This window comes from Octopus bimaculoides, chromosome 2 (genome assembly GCF_001194135.2).
Source record: "Octopus bimaculoides isolate UCB-OBI-ISO-001 chromosome 2, ASM119413v2, whole genome shotgun sequence".
Lineage (NCBI taxonomy): Eukaryota > Metazoa > Mollusca > Cephalopoda > Octopoda > Octopodidae > Octopus > Octopus bimaculoides.
In genome coordinates, this window is record NC_068982.1 from 41,957,544 (window position 1) to 41,968,746 (window position 11,203).

Consider the following 11,203-nt stretch of genomic DNA (forward strand, 5'->3'; position numbering starts at 1 on the left):
TATATATATATATATATATATATATATATATATATATATGATTGTCCCTAAATATAACTAAGATGTTAGAAACACCCACATTGCTAGAAATAAGAGCTAAAATGCTCTAATGCTTTAATCAAAGCACATAATTGTATACATATATACTGACTCCCACCCACATTAGCATTGAAGGCAGATGTTAAATGTCGATGATGATGATGATATACTGAGTTCTCCTTTTTGGTAAAACTTTGCATATTGCTGTCTATATTAATTTTCTGTATATGGATTAGTGATTCGCTAAATCATCCATTGGTTTTTATATTGAAAACATATATACTGACAGAATTCAGTCTGAAATCTGCTGAAGTTGAGCCTGTCCTTACTGACAAGGCAATGGAAATTGCAAAACTGACCAGTTAGTATAAGGAATTCTTGATCAGTGTTTTTGGGTGATTATAGTCCCTGTCAGTATATGTATACAATTATGTGCTTTGACTACAGATGTCATAGCTGAAGGTCTTGGCACTTCAGCCAAAAGATTGTTAGTTTTATTTTTCTCTCTTGCACTTTATGCTTACAGGCTCAACCTGCTTCATAGAATATATGTAGCAAGAGGACTTATAAACTCATTGAGGAATATGTCAACGGATAGTGCTTTGAATCAAATTTCCCCATTGACTACTGGGAATAGACTAGGTGTGAACTGGTTTAGCTGTGACATACTTTTAATTTCCATTTGTAGTTAATTCACTTTAAATAAGCTCTAATTCTCCTGAAAAGTGTAAATGCACCATAGATTGCATTCACTCTTCAAATAAAAGTTTTTGGCATTATGCATACAGGAAAACAAGTAGGAAACCATTGTTGCATAACTTTCCCCCAAAATGCTAGAACATAATGTTTATTTCTAGAACTAGATTTGAAAACAATACCTTCAAAATTGGAAGGTGTGTGTGTATGCATGTGTATTTTATTTTAAAAATGATTTGCATATTATTTTTTCCTTGTAGGAATGTTTATGGAAGATCTCCTTCACTTTTCTGAAAAATTACTTGGAGTAAGAGATGTCCATGACACAGAAGAATTGACTATAAAAACGATCGACCTTATTGAAAAGGTTCATAGTTATTTCTAATGCAAAATTTCGAATTTATATTCCTCTGGAAATTGTAGGCTTAACTCTTTAGCATTCAGATTACTCTGTCAAATGTAATGCTTATTTATTCACTTTGTTTTAAATTAATCATGCATTATCTCATAGGTTTTGATGATGTGATTGTTTATTTTTAGAATGACATTTTTGGGTAGGTGTGAGAGGCCAGATCTGTCTGGTCTGAACATAAAACAGGTAGAATATTTTTGTCAGATATGGTTGGTTTAAATGCTAAAGGCTTAAGAATTTCTAGAAAGGACTTACTGGGAGCTATATTAGCAGGGTTGATGAGGAAAACAAAAAAAATGTTCTTAATTTTTCTCGATGGCAAACTTCTTTCGAGATTAAATGAGAAAGAATTTTCGTAATTTCTGGACATTTGAATCGCATTTAATTCCAAATACTCAATTTTTGAAAGAATTTTATCTTTCCCTTTTGATCTCAGGACAAATACTCAATTTTTGCGGGAATTTTATCTTTTTTTTTCTTTCATCCATGATGAAGGGACATCTGATGCATAATACTCACAAAATATTATTACTCTGGTATATGTATTTTCCAAATTCTAACTCCTCCCCTCCAAAAAGAAGAGAAAGAATCATGTATGTTACTTGTGCATATTTTAGTATTGGAAAAGTATCTACTTTGTAAATCAGCCTCCCTGAACATGCTAACTTTGATGACTCTCTGTTTCTTGGTTGTTGCCAATACATTTCATGGCAACCCTGAATTACAATATATATAATGCAATAAGATTTTTAACATTAGCTTATAGTAGTTGCATGCTTTGGGTGAGGAAGAAGTTAATTAATCCATCACTTGACAGATTTATTAAATAGTTTCCAGTAGAACCAAAGACAAGTTGACACTGCCATGATTTAAATTCTATACATAAAAAATTCTTATCATCATCATTTAATGCCCATTTTTCATGCTGGCATGGGTTGGATGGCTTGATGGAAGGTGGCAAGCCAAAGGGCTGCAGGCTGCAGTTGTCTGTTTTGGCAAGGTTTCTATGGCTGGATGCCCTTCCTAATGTTGACTACTTTAGAGTGTACTGGGCGTTTTTTACATGGTGTCAGCATGAGTGTTTCTCTTTACGTAGCACTGGCATGGGTGCATTTCTATGCAATGCCACCACAGGTGCTTCCTTATGTGGTACCAGCACAGGTGCTTTTTACATGGTGCTGGCATCTGATCTTGAAAGAAGTCTGCCATCAAGAAAAATTAAGAACATTCCTTTGTTTTTCTTTTTTTTTTTAACATCAGACCCTACTATTATAGCTCCCAGTACGTCCTTTCTGGGAATTCTTAAGCCTACAATTTCAAGAGGAATAAAAATGGGAAATTTTATGTTAAAAATAACTAAACCAGTTAATCTTTTCAAACAATTCTTTTTAAAACTTCAATATTAAAACTCTATTAATTCAGCTAAGAATTTTATCAGCTGAACTCAATGACTCAATTTTTTAACCAGCAGGCAATAGTGTTGAAGAACTCCACTTCACATTCCAGAATTGGTCAGAACTATTTATATGAAAATTGTACCATTACAATTGTAGCTTTATAATTGTGCTATTGGAAGAAGAATTGAATATTAACATCTTTCTACATTGAGCTATTCTAACACTATTTGGAACATTCCCAGTAAGCAATAACTCTGTAAAAAATGAAAAAATGCTAACAAACCAAAGTAACAGCTAATGTACCTGAGAAACTTCAAATTTTCTTAAATATTCTAATTCAAATTGTGCATTAAAATAAGTCCAACTTTCCTTACATCAGAATATTTTCTTTGACATTGAAGTATACTTTTGTTTCAGCCATTCATTATTTTCTGTTAATCTTTTATCTTCAGAATATCTAAGAAAAATTTATACCATGTTTTTTTCCTTTCTCATTTCACATTTTCTCTTGCATTGGTCAGATGAATCAGTAAGAGAAGTATTTTTATACTTGGTTAGTTTCTATAACATTCCCTCTTACTACCACAAAGTGTAGTACCTAACTCTAAACGATATGACAGTGAGTTGTAAGCAGCAGCAGCAGCTGTAGTGATGTAATATTGTTTTCACTGAGTGTCATGACTTGTTTTAAAACAACTTAGAAAATTAAAAAAAAAAAAAACGTAGATAGGTTCATATTTCAGAGGAAAAGCTAATGTACTAGTTAGATACACAGGATTAGCCATATGGTTTTGTGGTTGAGAAGTTTTGTTTCACATTTATATAGTATTGGGTTCAATCTCTCTGCATGCACCTTGGGCAAGTATCTTCAACCATATCCTGTCGCTGTCCTGTCACCACCTCATTTTCATAATTTTGATCTGTGTGTTTTCCTGGACATTTTCAACCTAAATAGAAGTATGACTGCTTCCAGCTAATTTAACCTTTCGAATATGATAGAGAAATTGAAAACCGAGGAGGATGCGGTTTCTTACTTGCAAAATGACACTATATGAACAAAAAGATGCTTCGCGGGAAAATTTACTGGTGGTGCTCTCGAAAAGGATGCAACAAGTGTGTCTGTTAGAAAAGATGCACATGGTTGGAAGGTGGCTCTCCGGAAGGACTTGAAATAGATTTTCGTAATTGCGGACCTACCCTATCCTATTCTCGGGACAGATTGCCTCCACCACTTCTCACTGTTGGTGGATGCTCGCCAACAGCGTTTGTTGTATAGCTCAACGCAGTTATCAGTTCCTGGTTCAGTGTCCGCTCCTGTTGTAAGTCCGGTATCTTTTAGTGTTGTATCCGGTGATACATACCATTCTCTTCTCAACTCTTTCCCGAAACTTATTTCAACGTCACTGATCCTATACATTCAGCGAGACATTACATTGACACCAATGGTCCACTAGTGTTTGCTCGTGCTCGCTGTCTTCCTCTTGATAAACTCAAGGCTGCAAAAGTGGAATTCGGTCACATGCTCCAGCTGGGGCTTATTCGTCCTTCTACTAGCCTCTGGTCTTCCCCTCTCCATTTAGTCCCCAAAGGAAATACTGATTTCCGCCTAGTTGGGGATTATCGAAGATTAAATGCTATTACGACTCCGGACAGATACCCTATTCCACACCTTCCACTTTCTTCTACTTTGCACGGTAGTACTGTTTTTTCTAAGGTCGATCTCGTCCGGGCGTATCGCCAGATTCCTTTAAATCCACACGATATACCAAAGACTGCCGTTACAACTCCTTTTGATTCATTTGAATTCCTTTCAATGCCTTTTGGGTTACGAAATGCAGCTAGCGCCTTTCAAAGGTTTATAGACGAGGTCATTCGTGGTCTCGACTTCGTCTGTCTCTACATTGACGACTTACTCATCACCAGTTCTACGAAGGAAGAGCATGTTCACCAACTAACGCTCCTTTTTCAACGTCTACGCGATTATCGAGTTAAAATCAACTCGGTGAAGTGTGTATTTGGTTCTGCATCGCTGGAATTTTTAGGCCACATTATCGATGGAATTCGTCTTCTCCCAGAGAAGGTACAGGCAATTCAGAAGCTTCTTCCTCCATCTTCTCTTAAGCAGCTTCGTCATTTCCTCGGTTTGGTCTATTCTTATCGTTGATTCATCCTAAATTGTGCTGAATAATTGAATTAACTTACATCATTACTGAATGATCGTAAGATGAAGAACGAAGTTATCTCCCTTTCACTGTCCCTTGTTGCTGATTTTCAGACTGTCAAACAGGCCCTGGCTAACGTTTCAATGTTAGTTTACCCCAAATCCGATGCAAAGCTCTCGCTTGTGGTAGATGCATCGAATGCATCTGTGGGCGCAGTATTATAGCAAACTGGCCAGGAAATTCTGCAACCGCTGACATTTCCCGCCAGTTGAAGCCCACAGAGACGCGCTATAGCACGTTTGGAAGAGAATTTCTCGCTATTCATCTTGCAGTGAAGCACTTTTGTCATTTCCTGGAAGGAAGGGAGTTTACAGTATTCACAGACCACAAACCCCCTATCTTTGCTCTTTTTGCCAAGCCGGACAAGTATTCGCCAAGAGAAATCTGACATCTTGATTATGTATCGCAGTTTTCTAGTGATATTCGGCATATCTCCGGTTCTCGTAATCTTGTTGCTGATGCTTTATCCCGCTTACCTGTCTACTGTCGTCTGCTTCTATGATAGATTTGATTGCCTTGGCAGCTGACCAATCACTACTATCGTCTTTGGACGTTATATCTGAGGAATTCGCAACATGCCATTTCAAGTATTTGCCATTATCAGCTTCAGACTGAGAGATATTGTGTGATACATCTACTGGCTCATTCCGTCCGCTCGCACCAGTCTCATCGTCGCACCGTCTTCAACGCTCTGCATATCTTATCACACCTTGGTATAACAGCTTCTGTGAAGCTTATTTCTGCTCGTTTTTTTCTTTTGGCCAGATATGAGACACTAAACCACCAAATGGGCACGCACATGCCTTCAGTGTCAACGTTCTAAGGTTCATCGCCATGTTCGTGCACCTCTTGGTTTCGTTTCAGTATCCAGACGCCCGCTTCCAACGTATACATAGCGATTTAGTTGGGCTTTGGCCACCTAGCCGCGGGTTCACATCCATCATTACCTGATCGGTTTTCGCGTTGGCCTGAAGCCATCCCACTTGTCAACATTAGTGCTGAATCCGTGGCACAAGCCCTCATCTCAGGTTGGATTTCCCGTTTTGGTGTTCCGTTACGCATTACGACAGATCGTGGAAATTAGTTTGAATCACGGCTGTTCAACCAATCTTCTGCTATCCTGGGAGTTTGCCATAGCTGTACGACTAGCTACCACCTAGCTTCGAACGATATAGTCGAACGCTTTCACAGACAATAAAAAGCATCTTTCCGCGCATACCCTGATCCTCAAAGGTGGAGCGAGTACCTGTCTCTGGTTCTTTTAGGATTTGGGATTATCTTCTGCGGAATTACTATACGGATCGCCACTGTCTTTACCCGGCCAAATTCTAGTCCCTGTGGATATTTCAGCACAAGATTCAGCTACCTACGTTCATCGTCTGCAAACCTATTTCTCTGACCTTCCACCGATGTCTTCTAGACATCAGACTGTGCCTGCTGCTCTTCCAGCGAACATTGATAAATGGACCCACGTTTTCTCAGGGACATGTCACGATTACCAGGGCTGGGCGTCGGATACACTGGCCCCCAAAAATTGTGTAAGACTATATATACTGTACCCTGACTTTTACACATCTTGGCATTTTCCACGCGTTTTATTTAAACATTTTAGTACGTTTTGACTTTTTCCACATTTTTGATATTTGTTTACGTGGCACATGCTGTGTTTTCAAACTTTTGGAACTACTGTGTTAATTTTTACATGCCTTTCCTGATATTTTCACTCCCTCTGTTTTGTTCCCTAGGTTGGCCTTTTGCGACGACATACCTCTTTTTCGACTTACAGTCGCGTGGGGAGTAGTGTAGCAAGGACTGTAAGCGCTAAAATGAACAGGGCGGAGTTATGCTCCCTCATTCTGTCGTCGTTAGGTGACGTCGCGATGGCACTTCCGCTAGGGAGGCATAAAAACCCGCCGCTCTCGCTCGTTTCGCCTTTGGCCATTACCGTTACCGCATTATGTAGCAGGAGCATTTCTTACTCTCTTCTGTTTCAGCGTCAATCATATAAGATGTAACCACGTTTGTACAACTTATTTATTGACATCCACTTTTGTATGAACACTGTTATAAAAACTTGTTGTTTATCTTTGACTCGATGTTGTTTGTCACACCAGTGCATACACTTTAACACAAACAAGAACACAGGGTTCATGTTTACTCTTCACTAAAAGGTCACAGGAATAATGTGACGAATATTTCTAGGAAAAGAAAAAATATGACTGAAAACAGTTATATTCAGAAGCAGAGATTGGGAAAACACGCCTCCTTGTCCTGGTTCATCTCGTGACTCTGAGATAAGGCAATGACATACCCATGACTACATGGAAAATACTTAACATGGCTACCCCTTATTCACTTGGAACCCGTAATTGCCAATTCATGTTCTGTAAGAAGCTGATAGTAGCTTTGTTAATTAACTTCAAACTACTGGCTGCTAATACCATAGAAAGACCGATCATCTTAACCTTATTTTCCCCATATGCAAATTCAGAGTAGCAACTTTTGCTTACTCATAGTGAGATTAATCCTCTTGTACCAATCATCAATACTGAATACCATGTTTATACTCAGCAACGAAAACAACCACACAGCACACAAACATTTAATGTCACCACGAGGAACAGAGGCAGTAGGCATATACCTCAATTTGTTGTTACTGATCTCTCAACTATTATATATATATAATGATATGTAATTGTAAGATCCAAGGATCTAGGTGTAGGAAGTTAGTAAGCTTCGAGCAGTCCGTGGTAGGTATAAAGAACAACTTTCAGGAACAATAATAGTTTATTGGTGTAAAAAGTTTGTAGGCTTTTCTCAAACCGCATTTCGATAAACTGAAAAAAGTGTTTTTTTTTTATAGTTCACGGTTAGCATCTAGGGTTGCTATGAATGCGAATAAAAATCCAAATTAAGGGAATGAAGCAGGTAAAATCCAGGCTACATATGTCTCCATGCTAGCAGATACTCGGAAATAACAATTACTCAACGAGGGATACTCCACTAGCTACTCATCAGACCGAAGATTCCTTAGTTAAATGATGGTTACATTGTCGTTAAGGAATTCGAATTTGAATATGTGTACATATGAAAAATAGAAGTTGAAAATGCACTGAGAATAGTTAAAATGTTCTTTATTGATATATTTGACAGTTTCACAGTTTACATTGATTTTCAAAAAGTTCGAATAGAAAGACGTGGCTTATGTTGCAGCTGTCTTGCTTTTGACTAGTGTTTGAAGTTTGCCCTGTTTTTTTTTATAAGGCAAACACTACAAAGGAGATAAACTACCTATGTTACAAGATATGACCCACTACGAACAGGTAAATAATTACCAAAAATCAAAGACAATGGCTAAACTGAACACACTCATTCACAGACATCAAAAAAGTTTAACAAACAAAGAATGTGACTACCTAACCCATTTTCCATTTTGATTGCAAGACTAGCTACTTTTACGGTCTCTCAAAAATCCATAAGAATCAAACTATTAAGAATGCATGTAAAGAACCCACTTCAAGTTGCATAAACATACAATATCCCACCAACCTTAAATTTAGACCAATCGTAGCAGGCCCGAACTGTGAAACACACAGACCGAGTAACTTTTTGGATATATTACTGAAACCTATTTTAAAATACATACCAAGTTTTGTGAGGGACGACCTGAACCCCCAAATTCCATAAACAATGATACCACTATTGTATCTTTAGATGTGGTAAACCTATATACCACAATCCCACACTATTATGGACTAGAAGCAATACATTTCTGGCTTGAGAAATTCCGGACAGAATTCAAAGGAGTTCCATCACTGAAGGATTAAAGTTTATCCTCGAAAACAACTTTTTTGACTTCGATGGCAATATTTACAAACAAATATCTGGGACTGCAATGGGTACAAAAGTTGCTCCGACGTACGCCAATCTAGTCCTGGCATACATGGTGGTCCAAATATATGGAGAATCTAAATCAATGGCTTGAACTACCACAAATATCTACTAGAAAACTGGAAACATTACTTAGATGACTGCCTAATCCTATAGACGTTTACATTTGAACAACTTATAGATTTCAAAAATCTAATCAACAGCATAAACAATAATATCAACTTTTCCATAGAATTCAGTAAAACTCAACTACCATTCCTGGATATACTAATCCTCAAAAGAGATAAAATCATTGAAGCAGATATTCACTAGAAAGAAACATATTCTAAACGATACTTACTATTCTTCTCATGACATCCCTAACACACGAAAAATAATATCCTTTTTAATATAGCAAGAAGAATCTGCACAATTGTCTCAAACCCCGAAACTCGCAATAAAAAACTCCAGGAACTAAAACAAGTACTACTTAAAAGACATTATCCATTAATTCTAATAGACAACGGAATAGAACGTGCCAAAGCAATAAATATCGAAGAATTTAGCTCCAGATACATCCAATAATCTACCTTTTATTACAACACACAACCCAAGAAACACAGAGGTTTACGATATTATCCACCAGAACATCTCACTACTAAAACAAGACCCAAGAATGAAACAAGCATTCGAAATACACAAAATAATCAAAAGTAAAAGACAAAGTCCCTCAAAAAATTCCTCACAAGAGCTAAATTACCTTCCACAATTTCTATACCAAAAGTAAAAAAATGTTGCCGCCCCAATTGCGGGACCTGCATCAACTTTATTGAAGACAAACTAATTAACTTCAAATCAGGACAGACTTCTGCCATAAAAAATCACTTTACACGTCCTTCAAGGAATTTAATATACGCTATCAAATGTCAAGGATGTAATGAAGATTACATAGATCAAACAAATCTTACCTTAAGAAATAGACTAACCATTCGCCGACAACAAATACGAGACCCCAGTACTAGACAGATTCCACTGCGTGGTCACATAAACATATGTGCAAAAACTAAATCCCCCAAATTCCAGATCTTCCCACCCTACCTATGTTCAGCGAATATCACAGATGAAACACAGATAAACAAAGAAAATACTTTCATACAAAAGTACAAACCAAGACTTAACAAACTTCAAGAGAGTACATACACAAATTCCCACGCAAAATTGATTGTCACTTATCACGAGGAAGCTATACAGCTAACCTAAATCTTAACCATTGGAATACATACACGCAACTCCTGCCTACTCCCCCACTAGACAGATTAAATTTGGAGTGCCTTGATTATGACTAAACATGTTTACTCAACTGTGTCGGCCAGGCGCAAAATATACTGTCACGTGACACTAACGCATGGACGTAGTGGGAAACGTACAAAAGATTATAAACTTAATCATGTGTTCATTCTCTACAAACACTTGACAGAAAACATTCAGAGCATTTATTGTTTAGACTTGTTCAGTCAACTCTGTCAGGCTTAACTTACGACGCCAAACTGTGTCGCTTGATACTGACACACGGACGTAGCAAAGAACCTAAAAAATTTCTAAGATCAGTCATTTGACTATGCTTTACCAATCAAACCCTATTCAAAACATATACTAATTTGAGCCATGAACTCCCTATAAAAACAGGGTAAACTTCAAACACTAGTCAGAAGCAAGACAGCTGCGACATAAGAAACGTCTTTCTTTTTGAACTTTTTGAAAATCAGTGTAAATTGTGAAACCGGTTAAAGGTACAAATATAATAAAAAATATTAAAACTATTCTCTGTGTCTTTTCAGCTTCTATTTTTTCCTATATTTCTACCCGTGTGGAATACACACACACACACACACACACACACACACACATATATATATATATATATGTATGTATGTATATCGTCAGTGGATCATATATCCGAAAAACAAGCACACTCCAAAGTATAGAGCAGTAATATATTTACATGCAGTTAGATATATGTCCGGTCGTAGAGTGACCAACAGTTTCGCATTCATAAAGCGCTTAGCATTGTGGACGACTAGTCAGATTCTAATGCCGTAGGGCATATAATCTCTCTTCAAACCGGAAGTAGAAAACCGTTACGGTAAGTTAGTTTGTAAACAAAGAATAAATTACCATTGGAGGTTTAACCAGGACGAGTTATCTCCCTTAGACCAGTTGAGCAGGTGACGCTAGACTCCGTTCTGCCACTTGGAGCAACAACCACAAAGATCTGTTACCGTTGACCTGCCAACTCCATGTGACCTGAATGGAGGAGTGAAGGCAGGCAAATATTCTTTCTCGGAAAGTAATTTCTTTCATCGTCTCTTTCTTGCGGCATCTGATAACTCAGATGTACATCCATGAAACTTTAAGTAATGCTTGAGAAAGTCAGTCTGTTAATACATATATCTATCTTTCACAATGAGTGGTGAGCGCTTTTTTCGTTCATTTGTACACTTACCTGCTTGTGTGTATGTATGTATGTAAACACACACATATATATATATATATATATACATACATAC

At 37.3% G+C, this 11,203-nt stretch overlaps 1 protein-coding gene across 1 annotated transcript in view; it reads left to right on the forward strand.

The window, feature by feature from the left end:
• Positions 1-2,917, forward strand: part of LOC106880542 (biliverdin reductase A) — a 29,591-nt gene extending 26,674 nt beyond the window's left edge. Inside the window, exon 8 of the mRNA XM_014930529.2 lies at positions 996-2,917. Coding sequence (XP_014786015.1) covers positions 996-1,120 — 125 coding nt within the window. The 3' untranslated portion in view covers positions 1,121-2,917. The remainder of the gene's footprint in view (positions 1-995) is intronic.
• Positions 2,918-11,203: the final 8,286 nt, after the last annotated feature.